Source organism: Zosterops lateralis, assembly GCF_965231275.1.
Source record: "Zosterops lateralis genome assembly, chromosome: 28".
Lineage (NCBI taxonomy): Eukaryota > Metazoa > Chordata > Aves > Passeriformes > Zosteropidae > Zosterops > Zosterops lateralis.
The window spans coordinates 5,938,331-5,966,329 of NC_139788.1; the positions used below are offsets into that span (position 1 = coordinate 5,938,331).

Here is a 27,999-nt window from a genome sequence, read left to right on the forward strand (position 1 = left end):
TCCGGCGGGGGCGGGAGGAGCGGGACGGGGAAACTGAGGCAAAGAGCGGAGTCGTGCTGGGCGGGGGGCCCGAGCCGCCCCCGTCCCGCCGCCCTCGGGGCCGGGGGAGGGACCGGAGCGGGGCTGCCCGGCGCTGCAGCGGGCGGAGCCGGGGCTCGGCGGGGCCGCCTCCCGGTCGAACCCAGCCGTACCGTACCGAACCGAGCTGAGGCGAGCCGAGAGCTGCCGGGCTGAGCGGAGCTCCGCCGAGCCGCGCCGCACCGGGCGGCACCGGCGGTACCGGCGGCACCGACCCCGCCGCTCTCCGCGGTGCTGAACGGCTCCGCCGAGTCCGCAGGACGCGCCGCCGGCGGGGCCCGGCCCGGCCCGGAGCGGCTCGGCCCGGCCCCGAGCGGCCGCGGGGGATGGAGCCTTTCCTCGGCTGCACCGGCGCCGCGCTCCTGCTCTGCTTCAGCTACGCCGGTCTGCGCCCAGCGGAGGCAGGTACGGGCGGCCGGGCCCCTGGAGCGGCTGCCGGGGCTCTGGGGAAGGGGTTCGGTGCCAGGAGACACCCCAAGGGGGGAGCAGCGTGAGAGGGCAAGGCTGCGCCGAAGGGACGGAGTTTGGGGGCGCCGGGACTTTGGCAGGATTTGGGCGCGGAAGAGGAGGCGATTGGGGACACGCAGCCCCGCGGCATCGGGGCTCGAGCAGCGCCAGGCACTCGCCCCCGCCAGGTCCCAGCTGTGGGCGCTCGCAGCCAGGCATCCCTGGAGAGGGCGGCTCGTGGAGATGTGGAAACGGGGAGAGGGACAGGAGCCCCTCGTCCTGTGCTAGGGGAGGTTTTGGGCACCTGAGTAGCGGCCCCCATTCGTGTCATGAGGCTGAACTGGAGTGGAGGGGGCAAAGCCAGGTCTGCTCTGCCAATGCCTCTTCCCAGCTGTCCAGGGCCCAGCCAGGCTCTGCTGGGAGCTCTGTGAAGGCTGGGGAACCACCATGGCGCCAGAGGAACCATGGTGGCTCCAGAGGAACCAGGGTGGCCCCAGAGGAACCACCTCTCCAGGGGCAGTGCACATGCTGGCCATGAAAACCAGCCCCCTCTGAGCTGAGCAGGTCACCTGCAGTGGGGGATCTGTGGTGAAGGCAGAGGTCCCTTAAGCTGGACTTAATTTTGGAGCCACCAGGATGGACCCAAGTCCACTCTTGCCTTCATTGGCATCAGCACCCCCTGTGTGGGTGTGAATCAGGCACTGCTGGTGGAGCTCCCCAGTCCAAACCAGTCACCCTCCCAAGCAGTCCAGGGCTGTCTTCTTTGTTGGCTGCAAGACATTGGTGGAACAGCTGCTTTGATTCCCAGACTGCTGATTGCCAGGATATCTTGCATTCCAGGAGGCTGGGGGTGATTATTAGGGATGCAGAGCTCCAGGGAGTGGAAATGCCTTCGCTCCAGCCATCCCTGGAAGTTGCTGGAGTTACATTTGGCCTCTGTCAGGGCTGCAGCAACCCCCAAATGCTTTCAGCTCTGCCGCCCGTCCTTGGGCAGGCGTCGCCTTCTGAAGTTGCTGTTTCACAACTGCCAGATCCGGAGAGATTAATGAAACATTCCCAAAGGGAGGGAGCGATGAGGAAAACACCGAGGCACAATGGAGGCGTCTGCAATTGTGACAGCACTCGGGGTTTTCCGTAAATTAGGCCACTTCCCTGCTCTTCCCTTATCCTTGGATCACCTCGGCTGGCATCTCAGAGTAAACAGGGAGTTTTGTCCCTGCCCATAAACCACCTCCTGCTCCTGCCTGGGCCGGGAGGTGTCTGTGCCATGTTCCTGGGAGCTCACGGTGAGTTGTGTGACTTCGGTGTGGTGCTGCATACCCCCCACTGCCTCCTCCTTCTGTGTCACCCATGCCAAGGGTCCTGACAAGTTCTCCCTGCACGCAGGTGAGGCAGAGAACTTGTGCTGTCCCTGTTCTCCACAGCAGGAGCAGAGGGATGAGGGCACAGAGTGATTTTGCCAAGGTCACACAGAGGTAGTGGCAGCGTCACCACCAGCTCCGTGTCCCCAGCCCTGCCTGATGATGTGACCACCAGGCCACCAAGGCACTCAAGCCAAGAGTCATTGAAAAAGCCTGTGGGGAGAAAATCATTCCCAGGCAGGGATGGAAGCTCCAGGGTCCTTCCCCTTCAGACCCAGAGCTCATGTGAGTGAGTTTAAAATAATTCCTTTCATGAAAGATTAAAGCTGTCATTCTCAGGAGGGGAGTGGTGCAAATTCTTCCCTGGCAATGCCAGGGCAAGGGCTGGTGAGTGGCACTGAGCACAGGCCCTGCTCTGAATTCAGGGATTTTGGCCAGGCAGGGATTTTTTGCCAAGGTGATGCCAAGGTGAGTGAGGAGGGGAAGCAGGAGCAAGAGGATGAGGTGGCTGAGAATAATCTTCACACCAAAGCTCTTTGGCAACCCCCAAACCCTACCTGGCTGGGTGATCCCCTCTCATCATTCCCACTGCTTCAGAAGGTCCCTAAGGAAACACTCAGGATGGTTAGCAAGTCAGGAATAGGATTTAATTTTACCCTTGCTCTGCCAGCAGTCCTCTCCTTGTTAGGCTGAGCTAATGAAGAGAGGGGAGCTGGGCTGGGCTTGGGGCACTGCTCAGGACTCAAAGAGTAGTGGGGTGATGATGGAAGACCACAAAATAGGCCACGGCCCCTGTGACTTGCAAAGAGCCTCACTGTGAGGTGCCAGCCCATAGAGTAGCTCAGGTCAGGTTTATTTTTGGGAGATGGAGAGCAGAGGTGACAACACTGCTCAGGTAAAACCTCCCCTGCCAGCACAGCTCAGGACCAGCTCTCAGGACCTGCACAAGCTCCAGTTTGAAGAGCCCTTTCACAGCTCCCCCAGCTCAGCTGCCCAAAAAGCTGCCAAACCCTCTTGGCTGGATTCTGGTCTCTGCTCAGCTCTGAAGTGTGTTCTCACCCCCTGAGCCACAGCAAACCACCCTCACCCCCTCCCTAGGCAGCCTCCCAGCCTTGAAGTGGGAAAGAGAGCAAAGCAAAGGTGACAATCTGACTCCAGGGGCTGATTCCCAGCTTGTCCAAGCTCAGGGAGCTGGGATCACCCATGGATCAGGGTGAACAACAACCTCAGCATGCTCAAGAGAGCAGCAAAAGGTCTTTCAGCTATTTGGAAACAACAAACCAACCCATTCCAGCCCTTTCTCTCCATCCCAGAGGCCGGGGAGATTCCTGGCTGGCTGATGTGTGGCGTAAGCACTTTATTGATTTCTGCGTTGGGCGTAGGAGGGATTTAATTGGGATGTGGAGGTTTCTCACCCTAGTGTCAGGCTCTCAGCAGGGATTGTGCTGTGAGAGGCAGCCAAGGTTGAGCCATCCTCTTCCAAACTCTGTCTCCTGCTGGGAATGTGCTCGTGGAAAAGGGAGATTCCTCCCAGAGACGTGTGCTTGCAGTTATTAACCACTCACTCTGTGGCAGTGCCATCCATGTGCTGGTCCTGGATCCATCCTCACCCTTTGAATGTTCATTGCTAAACAAACTCTTGCTGGTTTATGAAGTGCCCAGAGGCTGAATTAAGGCCTGGATCAAGCATAATTCAGTTAAAAGCAGAAATGTATTGAGCAATGAAGCGGCAAACCTTGATGTGTGCAGTAAAAAACAGGATACAAGAGCAGAGCTGGGCTGGGAACACCAGCAAAATCCAGGGAAAGGTCTGGTGTCAGCACCCAGCACTGCCCAGGAAATTCCCAACCTTCAACCTCTCTGATTGCTCTGAGGTGTGGGATAAGAGGAGGCAGAAAAGCCCCTGTTCTCTGTGGATATTTGGATCCTGGATAAAACATGCCATGATGGGAATGACTCTGCTCTGAGTTGGCAGCATTTAAACCCAAATTGTGGCACTGGGGAGACCTGAGAGAATCCTGCATGTCTCTGGGACTCTCAAGGGTAGAAATATTCCTTCCTTCTGCCCAGAATTCCCAATGGCTGGCTGGCCACAGTCTCTGTGCTCCCTGAAAAGACTCCATGCTCCCTTGCAGCATTTCCAGCACATTTGGGCAGCTGCTCCCTGGAGAATCAGCCACAAAGCCAAGGGGTGGGCAGGAGGGGGCTGGTGGCCTATTAATATCCCATTTTTATAGGGAAGTGAGAGGCCAGCAGGAAATAATTGCCTCTTTCCCAGCTGAAGAACCACCAGTTGGCCTCTCTGCTCTTTGAAATCGCTGGATCTCAGAACACAGCTCCACTTCCTGTGGGGCTGGGAATGATCCTTGCTCCCACACGTTCCCCTGGGGCTCCCTTCATTAAAACCCTCGGGAATGCTGAGCAATGTGCCAGCCCTTCCTACATATCCCATAAAACCCACAAACAATTACATCCACGGATGGGATCCCTGCTGGGAGGGCACAGAGAAAGCAGCAAAAGCAGCTCTGTGTGAATCCACACTCGGGGAAAGGGTGGGCAGGAAACATCACATGGATTTTAAGGGATGCTCCTTTCAAGTTGTGTCCTTTCATCTCCTGCATCCCCAGGGAAGGTTGTGGTGCAGAAATCAAGAGCTACTAGGAATTAAGGCTGGAATTCACTGCTTCCTGCAGGAAAGGGCAGCTGGAAAGCAAGGAACGAGCTGCTTCAGAGCCTCAGCTCACCAGACTGTGTCCCTGGGACTCTGAGGCAGCTCAAGCCCTTCCAGCAGGGAAGAAGCTGCTTGGGAGAGGAGTTGAGTGAATTGGAAAGCGCTGGGAACACAGCACAGCCTCAGGATGCAATTCCAGGCACCTCCATGGAAGAGGTGAATTCAGGGGGTTGTGAGGGCCCCTTGGCTGGAGAGATAAAACCAGAAATACACTTTCATTTCAGACCTATGGCCTGGACTCAGCTGGCCTGAGGTGACCCCAAGGATGTGACCTTTCCACAGGTTCCTCCTCTCCTTTAGTGACACCTTTGTGGCCCAAGTACCTCCCTGATCCTACAAGACACCCCAGGGTTTGGACACCCCAATGTTCAGTATCCCCCCCAATTCCCAGGTGACAGCAGCAGTGGGATGGAACAAAACTTTTTTCCCTGCTCTTTCCCACCCCTCCCATCCATTCCACAGCTCCCATGGGGAATCCCCTTCCTAGAGCCCATACAAAGCCAAGAATTGTAAAGTGTGTATGTGGGGCTCCTCTCTCTCTCCAATTAAACTCCAACAATAACGAGGAAAACATTTAATGGAGGGCAGGGAGGAGTTCTCAGCATCGGGAAGGGATTAAGGATCATTTCCAGGGCTCAGGATTTTTTGGTGCACAGCGGAGGCTCCGACCTGCTCCTGCCAAAAGGGCCCCAGGTGCGGCGGAATCGGGGTGGGCTGGGCCTGGGGGATGGGACATTTCGGAGTCTGTGGGAAGCAAACGAGACGGGATTTTAGAAAGCCTCAGTTTTTAAGCTGCTACTCATGTTTAAAAGTCCTGATTTCAGCTGAAATCATCAGGGTTTCCCTTAATGAGAGGTGGGGCGATTTCTGTTGACATGAAAATGAGGGTGTTTTTCCATCTCAATTTGGGCAAATATCCTCTGCTAGTTTGCAAAGTGGGATTTGCTCCAGCATCCTGCACTGGGATGAAGTTAAAGTGCTAAAGCAGGAATCTTGCACCATCCCCTTATGGAACAGATAGGGAATGTGCTGCCCTCAGCAGCTCTGGAATTAACAGGCACAAAAAACCCCCTCTCGATCCACAACCCATTCCCTGCTATCCCTGCAGCATTCCCACCCTCTGTGCCTGCTCCCAGAACACCAGCAGCTTTCCCGGCTGCCATAGGCACAGAAGCAAAGTTTCCAGGAGTTGCACATGACTTTAGAAGGAAAGAAAAATTTGCATTTGGCACCTCGAAGCCCTGCTTGAGCTGCCGACCCCCTGCAGCCAGCTGGGAAATTACAGGAATTACACCTTTTCCCCTTGATCTCAGCCAGGCTGGGACTAATAAAGAGCTGCAACAGGGCCAGAGAGCCAAAAGTCATGTGGAATATCTTGGAACAGTGTTATAAGTCTTAGGAAGTCGTGATCTCATCATTTAATCTCCTGGGAATAGGGAGAAAACAACCTCATGGATGAAAAATTTGGTTCCAAATTATTCCCGCAGCTCTGAGAGCAGGAAATTAATTTTTCCTGGGTTTGTATTTCTGTCAAACACAGTTTAATTCTCTTTTTAGTGTTTTTATGCTGGTTTGGCACCACTTGGGTGTAGCAGTGCAAGGGAAGGCACATTGGGATCTGCTGTCCTGGGATTCCTGGTTTTAGAGCTGCTGACTTCACTACCCCATCCCTCTCTCAGGTATTCCTCCAAAGAAAGGTTCTAGAATGTTCCTGACCACCCACTCCAGGTGATTTCTCCCTCACCTCCATCCAGATTCCAGTTTTGGAAGCTTCAAGCTCTGGGTTTCAGCTTTGCTGAGTGCTTCCCTCCTGCCTCACAGCTCTCCACCCTCTCCCAACACTTCCCAGAAGAGTTTTTTGCTCTCCTCCAGCTCTTCAAGGTCTTCCCAACTCCCCCATATCTTATGCCATCAGGAAACTCAGACACTTTTTATGCTGTGCCTCCCTCAAGGTCACAAATTTCAAAGGGGACCTGAACACTCCAAGTGTTGTTCCCTTTTCCAAGCTTTTTTTCCCCGTGATCTCTGCTCTATGTTCCTGTGGGGTTAACTCATCTCTTTACAAAGCCCTTCTCCAACTGAATCTGGCTAAGTCAGTGGTAGCTCCTAAAAAAAAAGAAAAAAATTATATATATATATATATATATATATATATATTTAGCTCCTAAAAATACCCAGGGAAGACAACCACGCCAGGATTGAGCGGTGCAGCCAGGAAGGGTGAAGTGCTTGGCTGCAGCTGGAGACTGTTTTGTCTCCCATCCCTCAACTCCGTCATGTCCTCCGTATGTTCCAGCAAATTCATCAGGCATGACTCACAGACCTTCTCCGTGCACATTCCTGTCTGCTGACTGCCCCTTCCTAAAATTAGACTCGACTTTTGTTGCTTCAGTCACGGGGGAAGGTGAAGAGCTGCAGACCCACGTCCCTTCCTCGTGTCACAGCCGGCTTTGGAAAGGACTTTTATTCCAGGATGATCTGTCTCCCTCCTCGGCTTGTCATTGGCACTGCTGCTGCAGGGAGGGTGAGGATGGTGAGGGATTCCATCCTTCAAGAGGATGGCTGAGGAATTCTCCCTCATTCCATGAGGGCCAGGCCCTGGGAGATGAGAATGCTCTGGCTCAACACCATCTGTGTTGTTACTCCAGAAAGGAATGACATCCCTCGGTGGAATCACAGAGACTTGCTGCTCCTCCTAAAGTCCTAAATTTGTGTGAATTCAGCCACTCAGTGACTTTTTTTTTCTCACTGAGGGATTCACTAGATTCAGTCTGGCTTGAATTTTATTCCTGAGGGTCTCTCTGCTGGCTGTGAAAGGAATGAGGGATCACTATGCCAAGTGACCTTCAGCTGGGGAATTCTGTACTCCTGTTCTCAGGGGAACATTCACCAGGAGTGATGTCAGATCACAGCTTGAATATTTTCAGTCCCATCCAGGCGGCTGGGAATGACCATAAATCCAAAAAGTGTCACTGGAGATGGGCACAAGTGCACCTCTCTTATACTGGTGGTGACCTGTCCCAGCCCCAAAGGAGTGGTTATAATGAAATAAAAGTATTAATTTATCATAAAAGTTAGAATAAAATGACTCTTCCTCACCCTACTGACCTCCTGGGACTACTCAGAGAAAAACTGAAGATTGTGAATTAAATTTGACCAGAGGAGTGAGAACAGAGTCCAGCTGGAAGAGCTGTGCCAAGCCCAGGAGGTAAAACCTTCCCTCAAGATGCCAGGAAAGGTTTTTGACTGAGCAGTTCCCTTGGGAAGAGGCTCCTGGGGAGGTTGTGCAGGAACCTAGCTGTCCTTGGCAAGGCTGGGAGGATCCTGCTGGAAATTCAGCTGTGCTCTGGAACTGGGAATAAATGCAAAGCCTCAGGCTCCTGCTTTCCTGGCCTGCCCTTGTCACATTACAATATCCACTGTGTCCTGGCAGCTCCAAGTGGCTGCTCACTGGCTGTGCTCTGACACCAGCCACAGAACATTGTAAGGAAACATTTTTTTGCCAGGAAAAAGCAAAAGAAACTCTCTCAGTTACTCCACTCCTGGGTTTCAAACCTCAGAATGCTCATCAAAGCATTCGGTGTCTACACTTCCATGGCAGAGCTGGAAATTCCTCCCAGCTGTCACTGTCAGGGAACAACAGGGGAAACGGTGGCTGGGGAAGCTAGGATGAATGAGCTGCTCAGGGCTCAGATGTGGTGTTCAAGAAATTCTTCCCGAGGGTCAGATATTTCACACACAGAATCATGGAATGGTTTGAGTTGGAAGGGACAGGAAGATCAGTCAGTCCTACCGCTTGCCATGGGCAGGGACATTTTGCACTGGCCCAGGTTGCTCCAGTCTGGCCTTGGACACTTACAGGGATGGGGCAGCCACAGCTTCTCTGGGCAACCACCACCACCCTCCCAGGGAAGGATTTATTCCCTCTATGTAACGTAAATTTCCCTTCTATCAGTTTGAACCCATGTTGAATGTAACTCATATTCTCAGGTGAGATCTCCTAGCTCCGCCGTGGGAATTGAGACCTGGAGTAGATGCAATTTCCAGGTCACATATCCAAAATGGATCCTGAGGAATGGATCCTTTTGCACTCCTTTCCTTACCCTCACTGTGTCTCCTGCCCCTGTAAAGGTTCTGTTCTCCCTCCTTGCAGACAGCCCCTCAGCTCCAGTAAATGTCACGGTCAAACACCTGAAAGCCAACTCAGCTGTGGTCACTTGGGATGTCCTGGAAGACGAAGTTGTCATTGGATTTGCAATTTCCCAACAGGTACTGTGCCTAGAATTACCCAATTTCAGCCATGTCCATCTCCCCCTCAGGTCCCTTCAGTTCCCAAATCCTCTTGCTGCAGTTTAAGCCCATTCCTTCCCATCTCGTCCCTCGTGCTGCCGGAGGGGATTTGGCTCCCCTATCCCCTTTGCAGTGGCACTTTGAGCATTGGTGGCTGCAGAGAGGGAAGGATCCCGATGGTTTCTCCACATCCATGTGGTGGGCAGGGCAGGAATCAATGGCCTTAGGTGGCAGAAGATGCACACATGGCGGGGAGGCCTCTCCACCACTCTGTGCTCTCCTCTCTCGGCTTCCAGAAGAAGGATGTGCGGATGCTGCGCTTCATCCAGGAGGTGAACACCACCACCCGCTCCTGTGCCCTCTGGGACCTAGAGGAGGACACTGAGTACATTGTGCATGTCCAGGCCATCAGCATCCAAGGCCAGAGCCCTGCCAGTGAGCCAGTCCTCTTCAAGACCCCCAGGGAAGCTGAGAAACTAGCCTCTAAAAATAAAGGCAAGTGTGGGTGAGTTCCTACATGGCCCCTGGGACACAGGACTCTGCAGAGAAGAACCAGGATCCTGTGTGGTGAGAGGAGCTGGGAGAAACCCTGTGGGATAGACAGGATCAACCCTGTGGGATAAACACTCATGGGGCTGAGTGTCCTCACAGGATGTGCTGGAGAGGGCACAAAATGACAGGGAGATATCTGCTGCTGGAGGTGGCTGCTCCTTTTCCCCATTTCAGATGAGATTTAAGGAAGTGAGGAGGAAGTTTGCAGCTCTGTGTCCTGTCCCTACAAGTGGAGAATGCCAGGGGATATTCCAGGGCTGAACTCATGTGGAACCAGCCCCTCTGGATGGCACTGGGCACACCACTGCCCACAGGGCACTTGTGGCATTTATGGGGCCTCCTGTGCTTGGATTTCAGGGAAAAAAAAATACCCAGAGGCTCCCACTTTTCTTCCATTTTCACTATTTCTGCCAAATCACAGAGAGCTGAGGTTGGAAGATCTCTTGAGATCACCTAGGGAGGGTCAAGCAGAGCAGGTTGCCCACAATCACATCCAGCTGGGTTTTCAGTATCTCCATGGAGAAAATCAGGTACTTCCTCACTGGCAACTCCTTCACTTGTTCCTCTTTAGCCAAACCAGGGTATTGAGGGTTTTCTGTCAGCAAGAATCCTGCTCCAAAGAGGGTCTGGCAGTGCAGGGCTGTGGGGACACCTAGGTCCTTCCCTGCCAGCTGAGGGCCCAGCCTGTTCCCGGGCTTTTGGCCGTGGTTCTGAGGATGCAAGTCCTTGACTCTGTTTATTAAACTGATTTGGAGGCTGTAAATCCTGAATTGCTGTTTATCTGGAAGCACTAAGAGGAGCACTGTTCCTTTCCTGGGGGCCTGAATTGTAATCTCCTTAATGCTTTGAAGCCAAGGAGGCGAATTACACCCTGCAAAAAAGGCTCTGCTCCTTTCTGAATCCCAAGGCTCTGCTGAAAAACATCCTGCCAGGCTCTCCACGCTGCTAAGCTGGAACTGCTGGAGCATGCAAGGCTTTGTGACAGGTGCAGATGGCACTAACAGGGGACAAGGACAGCAGAGAGAGCAGCCATGGGGACAGATAACATTGCCCTGTCCCCTGCTCCTCCTTTCCCCGTCCCCTCAGGATGTCACAGCATGAATTCTGGAACTCCAGACTGGTTTGGGTTGGAAGGGACAGAAAGCTTATCCTGTTCCATCCTCTGCCATGGGTAGGGACACTTCCACTATCCCAGGTTGCTCCAAGCTGGCCTTGGTCATTTCCAGGGATGGAGCAGCCACAGCTTCTCAGGGAAATCCATTCCAGCCCCTAACCACCCTCGCAGGGAGGAATTCCTTCCTAAATCCTAATCCAAGCACCCTATCAGGACTTCCCCCCTGCTGGCTCTGCCCCTCACACACTGATTGGGGTCAGGGACACTCCTAAACCAGGCTCTGAGCTGGGTTTTGGGGTCTCACGGTGTCTCTTTGCCCTTGTGCAGATGAGGTGACGATGAAGGAGATGGCAAAGAAGAACCAACAGCTGCGAGCGGGGGAAATTCTCATCATTGTTGTGGTGTTGTTTATGTGGGCAGGTCAGTCTTAACTCTCCGTCAAAAGTAATATCCATGAGATATCCTTAGGAATGCCTGGGTGCACGTGGAACCATGGAAGAAACCTTTCCTCCCACAAAAAATACAGAGTTCTCAGCTGTAAGGGCATCTCAAGTTGGGCTTTGCAGCTCGAGTTTGGTCCAGTGGGAAGCAGAAAATGGATTTGATGGAAGCAATTGCCTATGGCTAATCCTGTAATCTCATTTTTTTTTCCAGACTGCCCTGATTATGATGCCCTCAGCCACAGAATCATGGAATGGTTTGGGTTGGAAGGGACATAAAGATCACTTTGTTGCACCCAACCTTCCACCAGAGCAGGTTGCTCCAAGCCCTGTCCTGGAATGTTTCCAGGGATCCAAATATCCAACAGGATATGCCTTAAGTACTTCAGATATTACAGGTTGCAGTAATTTTCTGGATATTATATGACTCCAATGCTCAGGCAAAATGGAGATTTAAGCGTCCTGCTCTCTACACCCACATATTTATATTTATTTATATTTCCCACAGAAATTTCCCCATCACAGAAGGGGATAGAAGAATCCAGGTGACACTGAATCAAATCAATGCATAATAATTTTCCCCCCCTTATTTGCATCTCCAGAGACTGGACAGCAAATATTCCTAAAGCCAAGAATCACATGAATACCAAAACGAATTTAGAAGATTTCCAGAACCTCTAGGCCATTATTTTTTCAGCATTTATGCCATGTTTTAGTTGTACACATCCCACTTCTAATGCTCTGCCAGGGAAAATAATCATGAATATATATAATTACATGGGGTGATTGAACAACTGATTCATCTCCCCGCTGTAGAATAATCTGAGACTTGGATCAGCTGGGAACAAAGAATTTGCTAATCCCACAATTTCCATTCCAGACAAATTACTTACATTTAAAAAACAAAAGGGGTGTGGGGAGAATCTCTCTACATCAAATGGGTCCTTTAAGAAGCCTCAATACACAAAAACCTCCTTCCAGCTTTTAACCCATCCTGTAGGACAATATTTGGGAAAATCCAAACGGAACCAATCCATGTCCAGGGCTCTGGACTGAGCCAAACCCCAGCTCTTGTGTTTCTGGGATTTTTTTCATGGCATTTTCCTTCTCTGTGTCAGTTTTACCCGCGGAAATCACACAAGGAGTGGCTCTGGCAGATGTTAACGCCTTTTCTCCTGGAATCAGCCATTTACCCACATTCCCAAAGAAAGAATTTGGGCCACTGTGTTTATCAGGAAAGCCTAGGGGCAACTGCCCAACTCGTTTTATAGAGCAGCTGATGATGTGATGCTGGAAGATTTAAATATAGTTGGCTATTAAGGAAGATTTTTTTTCTTCAGGGAGGGAAAAGCAGCATCTGCCTGGATCCACTTCACCTACGTGTCTGGAATCTGCAGGCAGAGACGTTATTTGGTGGAAACATCACATAAAAGCTGCTCAGACAGACATTTGCAGTCATCTTACGTGCCACGGCTGCCCCTGCTTCCCTCTCCACGTGCCTGGGTGTGTGTGGGAGGAAATTTCCACTCGCAGCTTTGTGCTGGTGCCTATTTGCAGGTGCTGGCAGGTTCAGAACCTCTCCTCTGCCAGCTCCAGCTCCAGAGGACAAGGGAGCAGAGGACACATTTTCACCAGGCAGAAATTCCAGGAGCTCCAGTGCTCGCTGAACCGCGGGGCTTGGTGTTGGTCCAGGTCCAAACGCAGGGCTTAAAACACTTCATAAGAGAGAGGCTGGAATATAATTAATCTTCTGTCGTCCTGTCTAACTAGTTTAGCGTGGAATCAAGGGAGGGAAGAGCCAGAGGGCTGCCCGGCTGTGCTCTGGGAGGAACTGGGAATGCAGCCGAGGCTGGCCAGAAGGGATCTGTGATCTCTGCGGGCTGCTGAGCTAGTTGGTGTGATCGCTGATGATGCTCTCTCTCCCGGCAGGGGTGATCGCCCTCTTCTGCAGACAGTACGATATCATCAAAGATAACGAGCCTAACAACAGCAAGGAGAAAGCCAAGAGCGCCTCGGAGAACAGCACACCCGAGCACCAGGGGGGGGGCCTCCTGCGGAGCAAAGTGAGTGCCCGCAACCGATTTGTGCTAAATCACCCCCCAAAAAAGCCTCTGTTAAAAATCCTTCCCCCTCCATAGCCGGGATGAGGGAAGGGAACACCCTCCACACCCACGGCTCTGCTGATCAGAGCTTTACTCCCACCTCCTGGATCCTGCGTGGCCGCCAGAAATCAGATTTCAAGCCACGTTTCTGGATGATCTGAGCATCTCTGGAGGAAAAAAAAAATTAGTTCCTTGGGTCCTCCCACAGCAGCACGTGGCAAAGAGGACACTGCTTCAAGTAATTAACTGGAGAGTTAATCAGCAGGAGCAAAGATGGTGACACACACGATGTCGACACATAAATAGGTCAAGCCTTTAATTTATCCCAACTTATTTCAATTAATTTAACTCCCTCGTGTTTCTGTTCACATCCGCACCCTATTTATTTAGTATTTTAAATCGTTATTATGGTTTACGATGGTTCAGAAGCAGTGATGAACCCTACAAGCCTAAAACCTCAACTCTGACCCTTTTTCATCATCATGAAGGGGTGGGAACGAGAATTCTCACACAACACGACCTGCGGAGTGCCCTGAGCTCTGATGTGATTTTTCCCTTCCACACATCCGTTTTTCCTTTGTTTTCTCTCCTAGTTTCCAAAAAACAAGCCTTCAGTGAACATCATTGAAGCATGACAACCTGACACCTGAGAGATGGACTCCATCCCTCACTCTCACTCTGCCTCTGAGCCGTGATGACTGGGGAGGTGAAACATTGTCTGAGCGATTTGCAAAACATGGCCTCGTGATTGTCACTTCGCTGGCATCCACCTCCTCATCCGTGTTCTGCAAAACATCTGGCCAGGAAGGGAAATCCTGCAAAAAAAACCAACAACAAAAAAACCCCGAACCAAACCCAAACAAACCCTGACACTCAAACAAAGAAGATGTAAAAGAATCAGTGACGCTGGAGCGATCCATGAATCACCTGGGTTGGAGCAATGCTTCCTTTCCACCCTCACGCTCCATCTTCTGAGACAGTTTTCCTGTTTTTATGGGAATGCACAAGGTTTTGTTGTGTCTTTCTCTGGTCTCACTGGCACTCCATCCCAGCAGTATTCCCAGGCATCAGGCACATCCCTCTCCAAGCAGGAATGGAGGGAAGTTCATGGCAAACACCACCGAGAAGCCAAATTTTGGCTCCTATGTGCTCGGGCATTGCTTCGTTCATTGATGTGTGTTGTGTAACACGTCTTGCAGGTGGGTTTTTCAAACAAAACAAAACAAAACAAAACAAAACAAAACAAAACAAAACAAAACAAAACAAAACAAAACGGCATCCCCCAGTTTTCATTCCCACCAGGAGAACTCCCCTGGTTGTTCTCCAGCCAGGCTGCAGCACATTCTCCACTGCTGCTGTCTCTCCTCTCTCACACTGGTGCTCTTCACCTCAGAAAAATTGGGGAACACTGAGGCATAGACCATAGACCAACACGAGGGGACACCAGAAGCTGTTATTTAGCTTCCAGGATAATTTCAACCATTTTCTTCGTGGTATTTTCAGCCTGGGCCTGAGTCCACCACCAATGGGATAAAAGGTCCATAAAAATGTAGCCAGTCAGAAAAAAAAAAAAAAAAAAAAAAACAAAAACCCACAAAAAAAAAACACCCACCTGATGATACCGGTTGCTATGCAAGGTCTCCAGGGGCAAGGGCTGTTTATTGTGGAAGGCTCTGGCCTGAGGAGCCTTTTCCTGAGGGCTTAAGTTCTTAAAATCCTTCTTTTAGTGAAGTTTCTGTGTAGGAAGGGCTGGTTGGAATGGCGGAATCTGCTGGAGACAGCCCTTCCCAAAAAGGGATGAGGATGGATGGGAAAGGGGCTGGGCTCCTCCTCTCTCTTAGGAAATGCTGGATATTTGTAAGCTGACAGGATCCCTGGGGATTGCTGGTGCTCTGGAAAGCTGGGAGATGCAGGACCATGACATGAAAAAGATTTACTCTTTGTAATGTGCCATGGGGTATCTGTATTTATTTAATTCCTCCACAAGACCACTCCCTATGCACTATGGGGATGAGGCAGGATCCGACTTGTTCCGTCAAATGCCAACAGGGGCTGGCCTGAGAAAGGTTTGGAGGACCTGGGGTGGGCATCCCTGAAAAGAACCAGGCTGGCAGTGAGGAGCTGCCATCTCTCCTCTTCCCCTGTCACCAGCTTTTCCCAAAGAGCTGGTTTGGGAGAAAAGCACTGGGAAGTTCTCCTGCAGATGTGCTAGTTCCAGCCTGGCCAACCCCAAAGGTGTCTCCAGGATCCTTTGCCTGAACATACTCTTCCATCACCAAGAAGGAGAGGTCGCGACCTCTGATACAGACAGAGCAATAAACATTTTATAATGTACAATAAAATATTAAAGGCATCTCTTGTGTCCTTCTAATGCCTGGATTTAATTATTTCATAATTCACCTGCTTTTAGCAGTACACACCCCCTAGAAATGGGGGTATTTTGTATTTCCCAGACCTAAAACCTAAACAGACCTACAACTTAAATATTTTTCTTAGCGTCTGGTGGAGAAATCCAAGGAGGTTCAGAGTTGGTTCTGGCTGCAGGACAAAAAAATAATTTGCACCATAAATAACACCCCAGCCCTACCTAGCAAAATTCTTCAGCCACGTCTGTTATCTCCTAAGGAAGAAATAGCATTTGGAATCCACAGCCCTACAAAGGGAGATTTAGGACAGATGGTACAGCATGTGCAAAATGATAAGGGAGATGCTCTCTCCTAATCCTGGAGCAGACAGCCAAGCAAGCAGCCCTCGGAGAGCTGCTCCAGAGGAAAACCAGCTTGGTAATTTGGCAGCCTGGGGGGGTGGGGGGGTGGTGGCTGTTTTTAAAGCCAGTTGTCCCTGGGAATTCAGACCATATCCCTTTTTTTCCCCCCACAGTTGTTGTTCCCTAGGGACAGGTTGAAGCTATTTTTTTCCATACATGGAGATGTGATCATTCATTTGGTAGAACAGAATTAAATTTAAAATGTCAGTTTGGGGCAGAGTTCAATATTCACATGTGGCAGGAGGTGTCAGGGTTATTTTGATAACCTGCATTTGATAATCCATAACTGCAGGCTTGAAGAGTATGGAAATGTTGTTTGTGAGGAGAAATAAATGGGGGGTGGCAGAATTCAGCCCATTCAGGGACTCCAAACGACTCAGTTCAAGTGATTCCCTTCAAGGAAAATTTTCAACCACTCTGAATTGAGGTGAAGGAGTAAATCCACACTTTAAGAAAAGGTTATACGAGAAGAAAGTTACTTATAATGCTGCTGTTCTGAGGGTCATAAACATCAAAGCTTTAAGTGCTGTCTGGGTATTAAATCCCACTGTAACCCATGAGAGTCAGCCCCTGCGTGAGCTCAATCCTAAACCCATCTTTAGAACAGAGACCTCGTTCCCATCAGCAGCTGCCAAAAGAGACTCCTGAGGTGTTTTACAGTCAATAAAGGCAGGAGATCAAGCAAAAATAAACTCAAGCCACACTGAGGGAAGTCATGCTGGGCCACAGCACAACACACCCTACAGCCCACCCACGTCCCCCCACGTGTTTTTGCCCTGACTGCTGATTTTGACTCATTGTTGGAAGCGGGAGCTGCAAAAGGGAGGTTTCAATAAATCCTAAAAAGCAGCAAGTGGGAGTGGGGCTGCTGTGCCAGGGATCCCAGAGAGGCTAATTCCCTGCTGATCTCTGGAAGCAAAGCCCTCCTAGCTGGTTCGGGATAAAACCCACTGATTTCCAAGAACCAACTGAGCAGAGATTCGGGGCACAATAGGAGCAGAGGGAGCTGCAAACAAAACCCTTTTGCCAGCACACCCAGGGCGTGTTTGGAGTTAAGCACCGCTCTTCTCCCTCCTTTCCCAGCACTGTAATATTATGCCTACAAGTACAATTTAACCAATAGATTCCTCCCCCACGAGTTTAGCAAAGAGGAGCCGCGGGAGGAAGTGTGGAGCAAACAAATCCTGCACAGCGTGTCCTTCCAACTCACAACACAGCCCCAGCCACTTGTCACCCCCTCCCCCGGGCCACCAGGCACAGGCACAGGCTCAGTGCTCCGAGGAAAATGAGAACACGAGGCGCTGTTTTTATTATTTTGATTCCCTGCCACTTCAATAGAAGCCGAGGAGGAAACACCTACACGGAGGGAAAAGTGTTAGCACAATCTCAGCTGGTAATGGCTTTACTGGAGGAGATGCCAAGGGAGAGAGGAACAGGCACAGCGTTTGCCAAAGACGTGAGAGGTGACATCACTCCAAAGCCAATGCCACAGCCGCCACATCTATTTTCCCCCAGCAAAAACACGGCACCTCTGCGAGGCCTGCGCTTCCCGAGGAGAGCTATGAAGATGACACCATATGTTCTCCACCAAATGTAATTTCCCCCAGATTTGCAGGGAAAAAAAAAAAAAAAAAAAAAAAAAAAAAAAAAAAAAAAAAAAAAAAAAAAAAAAAAAAAAAGGCGGCTTCCTAACGATGTGTAATGGGCTATTACAGCCTCGTCTGGAAGCGGAGCTGACCAAATTCAATTCTTCCCCAGTGTTTGTTAAAAAGCTGCCCGATCAACACACGCTTGTTATGTTAAAATATCTTCTGTTTCCTCCACAAATCTGGTATTGAATTGTTTGGTGACCTCAGGCATTAAAATGATGCGGTTCCCCCTCGGTGGTGCTGCAGCCCACACGTCTTGAGGAAGAAAAAAAAAAAAAAAAAAAAAAAAAAAGAACTGGATTCTCCTTCAGCCTCAATTTTGGTTAAGCCAGGAAAGGCACAGCTTGAATTTCAGATTCCCAGATGGAGGCAGCAAAGCTGGCAGCCAGAAAAATCCTCTTTTTCCTTGGAATCTGGACGTGCTGGAAGCAGAACCGTTGAGTGGCAATAACGACAGAGCTCCACGGTGCCATTTGACACTTTGCAGCATCGTTGTCCTTTTGAACTCACAAAACCCCCACCTTTAATGCCACCAACTGCTGAATAAAACCTATTTATACCATCCAGACCTGCTCTGCACCTAAATATCCTCTCAAACCAAAGGGAGAATATAATCAGCTTCCACTATTTCCCATTTCAGGATGTAATTTCTTCCTCCTTACAGGGAAGAGCTGGTTAGTTTTTGAGAGGAAGGCAGAAAAAAAAACCCCACATAGTGGTTTCATTTCAGTCTTGTTGTTTTCCAGCTGCTGTTGGCTGGCTGAAATACATTGATGAACACAAATTTTTAATTGTGAGGCATTTCATCAGTGCTCGCGCAGGGCTTGCACAAAGCCAGTTTTATTCCAGTTTTTATTGATATTACTGGGTTTTGTAACAGCAAAAATCATCAGCAGGGCCCTTGACTACTCTCTTACAGCAAACACACAGCAAAACACCCTGTCCTGCCATGAAAGCTTAATCCACAATCCCTCCCTCCTCTCTCCACCATTCAGATGTGAATCATTTGCAATGTCAAAGAGGGAAATTTGCAGCACTAAAACTGCCCAGAAGCCTCAATCCACCCCAAAGGGCAGAGCTGTGTCATGGCAGAGATTTACACTCACAAAGAACACAAAGCCCCTCCTGCCCGAGGGGTGGAAACACCATCAGCACCTCCCTGGTGTGGTCAGGAGCTGCTTGCTGAGAATTTCCATCCCTGGAAGTGCCCAAGGCCAGGTTGGACAGGGATTGGAACAGCCTGGGACAGTGGAAGGTGTTCCTGCCCTGACTGAGATGATTTGAATGATCATTATGTCCCTTCCAGCCCAAACCATGCTGGGATTCCATGGATATCAGGTGAAATTGTCCCCAGGGCATAGGTAAACGATTCTGTAGAAGCATCCGTGACTTACAGGGACAAGGTACTCTACAAACCTGAGATGTTCTAGAATATGTGGTTTTATTGCAAGGGTCGTGGGTAGAAAGGGCCTTCCCTTCAGCCACCAGCCTCGGCTGAAGGGAAGTCCCAGAGAGAGATTGAGAGAGAGCAAGAGGGTATGGGCTAAGAAGAGGAGAGAGAGAGAGCAAGAGGGTAGGGGTCAGAGCGCAGGGGGAAGAGAGCAGAGGTAAGAGCAGGGAAAGGAGAGCGAGGTCCAGAGAGAGAGAGAGCCAAGAGAGCGAGGTCTTGGTTACAATACATTATATCTCCTTTTGTGATGAATATTCTAATTTACAGTGACCAACCAATACAAGACACAAAATCCTATAGAATCTACATACAGCCTATAAGAACTACTACCTTAGCATGTGTTATATTTTAAACTCTAAAAACTACTCTTTAGACTTTTCTGTTTTGCTACATTGACCTTTGAATCCTTTAGCCAGCAGAAAGGTATTGTTCAATCAAAAGGGATTCTCCTTCAGCTGCCCAGGCTGTTGTTTTTAGGTTATAGAGTAACTAAGACTCGGTATCCTACAACTCAAAGTGAGCTTCCATTTCTATTTCGATTACAGGTTTCATATTTTCAGAATCTTTTGCTAAGCAATCATATTTATAAGGTTTCCCCGATTAATCTTTCCCAACATGATTCCTTTTTCAAAAAACCTAATTAGTGGGGTTCACTGGTTTAAAAGCCATGACCACCACATGCTGACAACTCTCATGTTCTTCCAAGGGATTTCTCCTCCTCCTCCAATGCAGAGCTCTCTGTAAACAAAATTTACAGAGGTAAAAATCACCTGAGAGGCTCTGGTGGCACCAAGGACCTGACACATCACAAAGCCCTGACACCAGCCATGCCCCAGCCCCAAAAGTGCTGTCCATGGCTTCCTTCTTCGATTCTGTGACATCTGGGCGTTTGTGCAGTCAGGTTCTGCTACAAGCTTCACTGCTGATCCTTTGGACAAATTATTTCCATTCTCCCTGTCTCAGTCCCTGCAAGTTCAGGGCAGGGAAAAACTTTGCCTGGTTTCCAAAGTCCTGTCCCACTCTGGGTGCCACAGAATAGAATCTATGAACCACTTAAAAAATCATCAGTACTGAGCGAAAAATTTGATTTCTTTAAGAACACATGAACCAAAAGCATCCCCAAAAATAGTCAGATTGTGATGATAAAAATATGAGACGATTTGCTGCCTGAATAAACTTAATTTGCTCTCCAAAATTCCACCTATAAATACCTAAAGGAGTCACAAGGCCCTGCTGGCACCCCTGGGAAGAACATTGGGAAGATCAACCTATCCACCTCCAACTCATTTGGAGCTGATCAGCAGCACAGGAAAGAAGAAAATGACATGTAAAAGCTGCAAAAAATATTTATAAACTCGAGTGCAAATCTCCTGAAACGCTTTTGCAGAAGAAGTTACAAATGAAACTTAAAACCACTGAAAACCAGACCAATTAACACCTCTAAATTCAGAACAAGAACCAGCACAAAAAGCAGCAAAATCCAATGGAGTTGCACTGGAAGTGTTCAGGAATTCTCTAGAAATCCTGGTGTTTGGCCAAGTTCTTGCTCACCCACTGGATATGGGTTAGAATTTGGGGAATTTCTGCAAAAAAAGTCAATCTAAAAGTTAAACACGAGAGGAGCATTTGGATGAGGCTGGAGCAGCAGCATCTCTGAAAAACAAATCTCCATTTCCTTGGTGCTTGCAGCTGGTACCTGATGTTCTTGGTAGGAGGTTTTCAAAGTGAAACCACATCCCAAGAAGGCAACTTTGAGAAGTGAGAACATCAAAGTTCCTTTCAGGAATTCTGCCTGGTGCTTCATCACTTCCTTTGCAAAGCTCCTTCTGCCTGGCCCACCACAAAGGCTGAAGGTTCAACTTCAAACAAAAAGTAAATTTTCCTCACAAAGTACTGTGCCCTCCTTAAATCCTCTCATTTGCACTTTCTGAAACAGCAAGACAAAACTCCACAAACTTTTAAGGCAGCCTCAGAAAAGCAAGATTAAAACCCAAACTACTTCAAGGGGCTTGGCTATCTGCAGGCCTCAGAGTGCTACAAAGCTTTGCCCCATCTGTGTTTCAAAAAAAAAAAAAAATCAACTTTGCTGTCTTATTTTGATCTTATTTATACACAGGGATGAGCCTAACTCAAGAAATCACATTTTTGAACTGCAAAACCATCTAGTTTTCAAAGCAAAATCCAACCATGGGGGTCACTCCTGCAAAACCACTGTCCAAACATCTGGTTTGGAGCAAAAACATCTGCCTGGCATAGGGTTGTCACCTCTGTCACAGCACAGAGAGTTTTCTTTTCACTGCTCAGCAAGAACAGGCAGTGACCAGAAAGGCTCCAGCTAAAGCAGCTTGGTCTGGATTCCACTCAGAGCTCAGGGAAAGGCCAATTCCTTGGAATTTTGCCCTTCCCAGGGTAAAATTCAGCACAGTACAGAGCCCAGGCCAAACTCCAAGGTTTTTCCATGCTGCAGGTCTCTGAAGAAGATCTGGGAAGGAGCTGTGATGGATGTGAACCACAGCTCCTTCCCAGGGAACACACAGTCTCCCCAGCAATCCCAGGTCTCCTTCAGACACTGCAGGATCAGCTCCTACTTACTCAAAGGAAAAACTTCTTGCCAAAAAATTTTGATACTTCTAGAAGGGATTTTGAGAAGTTTTCCTTGAGAAATCCATGGGTTGTTTGGGAGAAAGGGAGGTTCTCCAAGGCAAACTCTCACCATACACAGCAGTTCCCATTGTCTGCAACAAGTGTAGAAGAAAACACGATTTTTTTTACAGATTCTGAGCCTTCCTACATCTCAGTTCTATCCCTCGGCCTTCTGAGTCAGAGGTGAAATGGGTCATAAAAACAGAGGGAACATTTCCTACTGCCAGGGGTGCACTTTTCACCCCTGAGGAGAGACAAGGACTCGGACAAACTTTCACCCTGACTCACTCCAGGAAAAGATTGGAGCTCCTCTCCAAGAGGGGAAGTCCCAGAGGCAGATTAATCCCACCAAATATTTGGAGTGACTCACCATCCATCCCAGGGCTCAGAGGCCTTTTGGCCTGAGGAAAGGGGGCTGGATAAACTCAACTACCATGGAACAGTGCTTAAAACCTTTGGAGTTCTTTCTCCTTGGGCACATCCTCATTCCTTCCACAACAGTTCAGCCCAAACTAGAGATTTGGGATGAGGTTTTCAGGCAAGTTCCACTCATTTAAAAACCAGGAGCTTGGATTATTTTAGATTTGCTACTAGAGAAGCCCCTGGACCAGGAGCATCACACTCTGAACCCAGGTAACTTCTCACTCCCCTCACCATAAACTTAGAAATCCACTTTATCAATCCCTACCCCATCTCACATCTCTTGAAATTTAGGGTTTGGAGGTGGATTTCATTTGCTTTGAAGTGAAATCTCCCTCCTTAGCTCAGCCACTAAATGGAATTCTCCCTTTATGTCAGCACAGCCCTAGCTCTGCAACTTCCCTGCCTGCTCTCCAGCCAAGCAAAATTAATTTGGGCAGGTAAAAACTGCTTCAAGATTAAGGATTTTTCTTCCCCCAGCCAGCTCGGCATCAATCAAGAGACCAGAGTCTTTCAAGGCAGAGTCTGCTGGCAAAGAGTTCATTTGTATTTCACAGATTTGTTTCTCCATCTGTTCCCTGACACTGCTCTCCCTTTCCATCACCTTAAACACACTGTCTGTTTTTTTAAGATATTGATCTTTGTTATTACAGTAAAACCAGATGGTCTGTGCCTCTTTATAAGGTATTTCCTCCTCCTCTCCCTTTGATTCCAGGGACATCCAAGGAAATAATTTATCAGGTTTCTGCCAGGTTGTGAGAAGTCTGATAAAAATTTTAAAAGCATCAAAAACCTCTAGCAAGCATACCAAGCCTCAAGGAGAGCTCCTGATGGAATCTTGGTTGGGAAAAAAACGAATGGAGGTCAGGCAGGAGCCAGCTCAGCTTCCCAGAGGTGCCTGGAGCAGTGGAAGGTTCCCTGCTCATTGCAGGGGGTAGAACAGGACGATCTTTAAGGTCCTTTCCAACTCAACCCTTTCTGTGATTCTGCTCCAAATGACACAGTTTTAGGAGCCTCAGTATTTGTGTAGCTGATCCAGCCCCAGAATTCCCAAGGAGGATCTCATCAGGAAGGAAATAATTCCATTCACTGCTGGATAAAGGGCAATAACAAAGTGCAAACGCTGACAAATGGTCAGCTGGCAGAAATCTTGTGTGGTCAATTATCAGCCCCCCCCCATTGCCAAGCAGATGCTCAAATCACAGCTCATTTTTACATCTGCTCCAGCACAGCCTCAACAGCATTTAAATTCTTAAGGGAAGCTGCAAATAAATGAATATATTAGGATTTAACAGCATCTAGAAAGCAGAATGAGAGGAAGCACAAGTAGAGCCATGAGGTTGTCTCCCAACACACTGGAGATAGCTCAATGTGAGAAGTTTATTCTGAATAATCCTGAAAAGGATTTTTTTCCCAACTAGGCAGCATGACTTTTAGCATTCAACCACCCAACATAAGAACATAGATGAGATATATGCAGATATAAAAGTTATATACATGAAAAATGGATTTTATATACATGGAGGATGCATTTCTTGTATACATTTATATATATGAAAATTTTAAGTGCAAGCCACCGTGCAGATGAGGGAAAAGGAAATCTCTCCTGGAGCCAGCTTGGAATTCCCTTAGACAGCACAGCAGCAGGATCCAAGGAAGAACAGACAGATTACGTAAAAGATGGGATAGCAAAGCAAACACTACCCTGAGACAAATGCCAGGAGATTTGCAACTCAAAGCAGAGCTGAAGATTTGTAGCAGCAATATATTAGCAACTGCTTCCCAGAAGGAATTCCCTTGCTGGCTCTAAACCTGCTGATTTTTTCCTTCATGAATTCCTTGGGATCACTCAGCATTTCCTATGCAAATGACACACCCAGGACACTGCTGCAGCCGCAGGTGCAGAGGGACAGTACACAGGGCACTGCCAGCCCACCCAGCAGCTTTTCATCTGGGACAAACTGGCAGAACCCACGCTGTCTGTCAGGCTGGATTCCAAGCCTACAGCTATTTGGAATAAGAAAGGTTTGCACTAATAAGAAAATCAAATTGTGTGCATCACAGACAATGTTCCTCCCCAGAATAAGGGAGCTCGATTTCAACTTGCCAGCCTCACTCGTTTAGAGCTCCTGCCTGATTTTTTGTGACTCACAACATACGTCTTGCATTTTTAATTTGAAAGCAAGAGAAAACAGGCCATTTTAGCTTTCCCCGCCTCGTCCCCTCTGCATTACTTATGCTGGATTCATCTTCTGGAAGCAGCCCTGTGGCGATGCAGCTGTTCCTGCTGCCTGCCTAAGTGCAGGCTCCATACACACAACTGTCAGCTTCTTGTGACTCGCAAGAAATGGCAATTATTGCACCCATTAACACTCAAAATAACCACGGGGAGCCGTGGCTGGAAGCTACCAGAATATTTTGCCTCTCAGAACATCCAAGTCCTACCCATCAGCTGCCACCCATGAGCTGAAATCCAAACCTGCTCTTTGCAACACCTTCCTTTCCACACCCCCGCAGTCGGTGGCTCTTGGATGGCAACACACAGAGAAGGTGTCAAAAAATAAACCCAAATTTCAGCATTTGAGCTGAAGATTTACCCCAGTCTGAGCCCAAATTTCAGCATTTGAGGTCAAGATTTTCCCCCAGTGTGATTTCACAGGTTTCAAGGAGATGTTGGAGTCCTGGAGGTTTCAAGGAAGGACTGGATGTGGCACTCAGTGCTCTGGGCTGGTGATAAGGTGAGAACTCGATGTTCTGGGAGGTCTTTTCCAATTTTGATTATTCTGGGATAGTTGTGAACTGACAGGATCAAGTTAATCCCCAACAGAACAAGCCAGAGCTCAGCTCTGCTTTTCCCAATGAATACAAACCTGCTTTGGGAGCATCCCTGATTTTCCACACCAAACCCCCTTCACAATATTTCATAATATTTCATATATCTCTAAAACTCCTCTGAGCTAGCCCTGGAGCCAGGCTGATTCCTGTGCAGAAATTTAGTATATGGCAGTGCACAAAAGTGTCACAGGTGCTTTTTATTCCCCTCTGAAAACAAACACACTCCAAACAAAGAATTCAAGTCCAGCCAGCCAGCCAGGAGACCAATTTTTCCCTCCCCACCAGCCTCATGTCATCCCCACCTGGGGGTTACCTGAGGAAATAGCCACACTTTTCCTCACTTGGATAGGCACAACCTGGAGAGAAACGTTTCTTTTGCTCAGGCTGAGCTTCTGAAATGCAGAACCGTTGTTTCGACCTTGAAAATAACAAATCGTGTTAATTATTTCTAAGGTTATTTGTTAAATTAGGTTACAGCTGACAGAGAGGGCAAAGAGCCCTGCAGAACTGTGGCAGATTTGACATTCTTGTAGCACCGTTCTGGGATTGAAGGGAAAAAAAAAAAAAAAAAAAAAAAAAAAAAAAAAAAAAAAAGCATTTATTTGAGTAAAGCTGCAAAGATCAAACACGCCGAGAGCAAAGCAGCTGAGCCACCCAACCTCTCAGTGCCCCGCTGACCACAACGGGAACCCGCAGGGAGCTCTCAAAAAGCAGCTTTTTCACACAACAGCAACGCCCAGAATGGGGGGAAAAGCCCCGATGTGCCGCCTCCAGGAGCGGGGAAGAGCAGGACCGACATCGCGACCCGCTCAGCTGCTGCCACCTGCAGGGAACGGCCCCGGGAGGTGCAGCCAGGGAGCCAGAGCGGCACAAACATCCCTTCTCCTGCCTGCAGACCACGGCCCAAATCTGCCTGGCACACCTCCTTTCCCATTTCCCGACATTCTTCCCCCTTTTCCAGTATCTTACAGGGTGAAATGTTTATTGTTTCCCCACTATTTTCAGTGCAATTGAATTTTAAAAAATAGGAATAAACCCAGCAACGAAGTGGTGGAGGCAACAGCTGGGATGGTTTTAAAAGTGCAGATTTCCTAAGAATTTACCTTTCTTCTTCCTCCTGTGGGACTGGAATTACTCTGCCACTTTTCTGCCCACTGGGTGGCTCTTCCTGCCCAGTCTGGCCTACAGCTGTGCCACTTAACTGGAAAAGGAAGGGAAAAGGGGATTAATGTGGAATAAAACTTTTCCATGTAAGTTTTGCTTACAGAGTTATATAAAGATCCACTTGAAAAACCTCCCCTGTATAAACCCAACACTTGTGTGCACATGGACAAATCCAAAGGGATGGGATTAAAAACATTTGAGTGACAAGAATGAAGATGTGAGTTTACTTTAGTGCTGTCTGATGGCTGCTCAGCTCCTGTAGATTCCCTTTCAGCATCCTCTGGAGAGCCTGATTTCCTCGAGGAACAGCTCATGGCTGCTTTGGGAAGTTCTTTTTTTGGTGGCAACACAAATGCTGAGCCCTCATCCCCCACGCTCTGGCCACAGGGAAGGTTGGATTTTCCTGGGCAATCCTGACTTTCCCGGCCTTTAGGCATCACCTCTTCTGTGGGTTTTTCAGGAATGCAGCTCCCAGCAGCTGTGGAATACCCCAAGCAATCATCTATCATTGCATCCAAAGTTTCTCCTTCCAGGTTATTCTCCTCCAGAGCCTCATTGGTGCAGGCAGCGGTGAACGGGCTCAGGCTCAGCAGCTCCTGCAAGTCAAGGTCCAGCTCCTGCTGCAGCTGGGTCCCATCCAGAGTTAAAAAACCAGGATCACACCCAGAGCTGCCTGAGAGAGGCTCCTGGGCTTCCTTTGGTTCCTCTGTGACCTCTGAGGCCAATTCACTGACTGATGTCCCTGGGGTGCAGTTGCTCTCCGCCTTGTCACTCTCTCCGCTGGCACTTTGACTCAGGTGGCTTTCACCAGTGAGGTGCTGCTGCTGCTCAGCTTCCATGGAATCCTCAGCCAAGATCTCCTGGATCTCTTCCTCAGTATAATCAAAGGGAGAACTCCCTTTCTCGCTGCCTGACAGCTCCAGCAGAGAATCATCCAGCTCGCTGTCATCAAAGCACCTGCTGATGTCCAGGGAAATGGCCACGTCATTGTACTTGGACATGGAAAAACTGGCACCAAGCTCCTCCTGGCCACTCTCATCCAGGAAAAGGGAGCAGCCAGAGCCTGGGGAAGGGAAGAGAGGATGCCCTGCTGGATCTGGAGTGCTGCAGCCACGCCTCAGCACACAGGCTTTCTTAGCTGACTGCAGGGCCTGCACCTGCACTGCAGAATCCGACAGCCTCTTGGCCCTGGGGACTGGCTCCTGTTTGAACCCCTCACAGAGCCCAGGAGAAGGGGGGGAACTGTCTCCCATGGCTCTGTGGCTTCCTGCAGCTCTGCTTGCAGCTTTAGAGGCTCATCTGCTGCTGGTGGCCTTTGATCAGCCCTTGCACAGGAGGTATCAGCAGGAGTCAGCTCCAACCTGCCAGCAAAAGCAACATCCTCAGTGAAAGGGATTCAGCTGGATCCTCAAAATGCTGGGATTTAACAGAGAAGGCAAAACCACCACAATTTGATCTCTGTTCTTGGCTGGTTTAAGTCCCAACCAACCCTTCATCCCTGAGTGTTCCCTCAAACAGCACCAGTGGAAACCCCAATGATTGGAAACCCCCTCAGGCTGTGGCCTCTCCTCCCAAACTGCTGCCAGTCCCCCACAGCAGACCTCAGGAATCCCAAATGCCTTAAATTGCAGAACATGCCTGAGGCATTAAATAAAACCTCCAAGTGTCTCAACCTCCACCTCTGCCCTCCAGAGATAAATAAACACATCTAAAAAAATAAATAAATCTTTTTTTGGGGTTGGGAAAAACTGAGCAAAGGAAGAGGAACTCTGTCAGGAAATTAGTCACTGATACACTCACACAAAATCCTCATTATTATCCAAGATGACCAGATAAGGAACCTTCCTGTGAAATTCAATAGTTCCAAAGTATTCACACACAAACTCTGTTTTCCCCCAGTGAGGACTCATCTCAAAAGGGATCTTTGGACCTGAAAGCCCTGCATTTCACTCTCAC

At 49.0% G+C, this 27,999-nt stretch overlaps 2 protein-coding genes across 10 annotated transcripts; one reads left to right on the forward strand and one right to left on the reverse strand.

Moving 5' to 3' along the window:
* Window positions 1-404: 404 nt before the first annotated feature.
* On the forward strand, window positions 405-14,705 carry FNDC5 (fibronectin type III domain containing 5; the record flags this gene model as incomplete). 3 transcript variants are annotated; one of them, XM_083879559.1, is made up of 6 exons in its annotated part: window positions 405-483; window positions 8,771-8,886; window positions 9,204-9,402; window positions 10,901-10,993; window positions 12,943-13,076; window positions 13,709-14,705. In XM_083879559.1, the coding sequence occupies 6 exons, from the start codon at window positions 405-407 to the stop codon at window positions 13,748-13,750; spliced, it is 663 nt and encodes a 220-aa protein (XP_083735685.1). In that variant the 3' UTR covers window positions 13,751-14,705. The 3 variants fall into 3 exon arrangements, with proteins under 3 accessions (XP_083735685.1, XP_083735684.1, XP_083735686.1); XM_083879558.1 differs by lacking the exon at window positions 13,709-14,705 and having other exon boundaries at window positions 12,943-13,209; XM_083879560.1 differs by lacking the exons at window positions 405-483; window positions 13,709-14,705 and adding an exon at window positions 1,756-1,811 and having other exon boundaries at window positions 12,943-13,209.
* On the reverse strand, window positions 5,177-27,947 carry S100PBP (S100P binding protein). Of its 7 annotated transcripts, none has more exons than XM_083879551.1 (6): window positions 27,844-27,947; window positions 26,271-27,404; window positions 25,983-26,080; window positions 25,193-25,297; window positions 13,216-13,282; window positions 12,789-12,958 (listed from the first exon to the last, which is right to left on the reverse strand). In XM_083879551.1, exons 2-6 carry the CDS (start codon window positions 27,294-27,296, stop codon window positions 12,902-12,904), a joined length of 1,353 nt encoding a protein of 450 aa, XP_083735677.1. In that variant the 5' UTR covers window positions 27,297-27,404; window positions 27,844-27,947; the 3' UTR covers window positions 12,789-12,901. The 7 variants fall into 7 exon arrangements, with proteins under 7 accessions (XP_083735678.1, XP_083735676.1, XP_083735677.1 ...); XM_083879554.1 differs by having other exon boundaries at window positions 12,862-12,993; XM_083879552.1 differs by lacking the exons at window positions 12,789-12,958; window positions 13,216-13,282 and adding an exon at window positions 5,177-5,361.
* Between the last annotated feature and the right edge of the window lie 52 nt (window positions 27,948-27,999).

Coding starts and splice junctions, on each gene's coding strand:
- S100PBP (XM_083879550.1), bottom strand. CDS start 27,296: ATGGGAGACAGTTCCCCCCCTTCTCCTGGGCTCTGTGAGGGGTTCAAA. Junction 26,081..26,270: donor AGCCATCAGACAGCACTAAA/GTAAACTCACAT, acceptor TTCCTTTTCCAG/TTAAGTGGCACAGCTGTAGG. Junction 25,298..25,982: donor CCACAGGAGGAAGAAGAAAG/GTAAATTCTTAG, acceptor GTTATTTTCAAG/GTCGAAACAACGGTTCTGCA.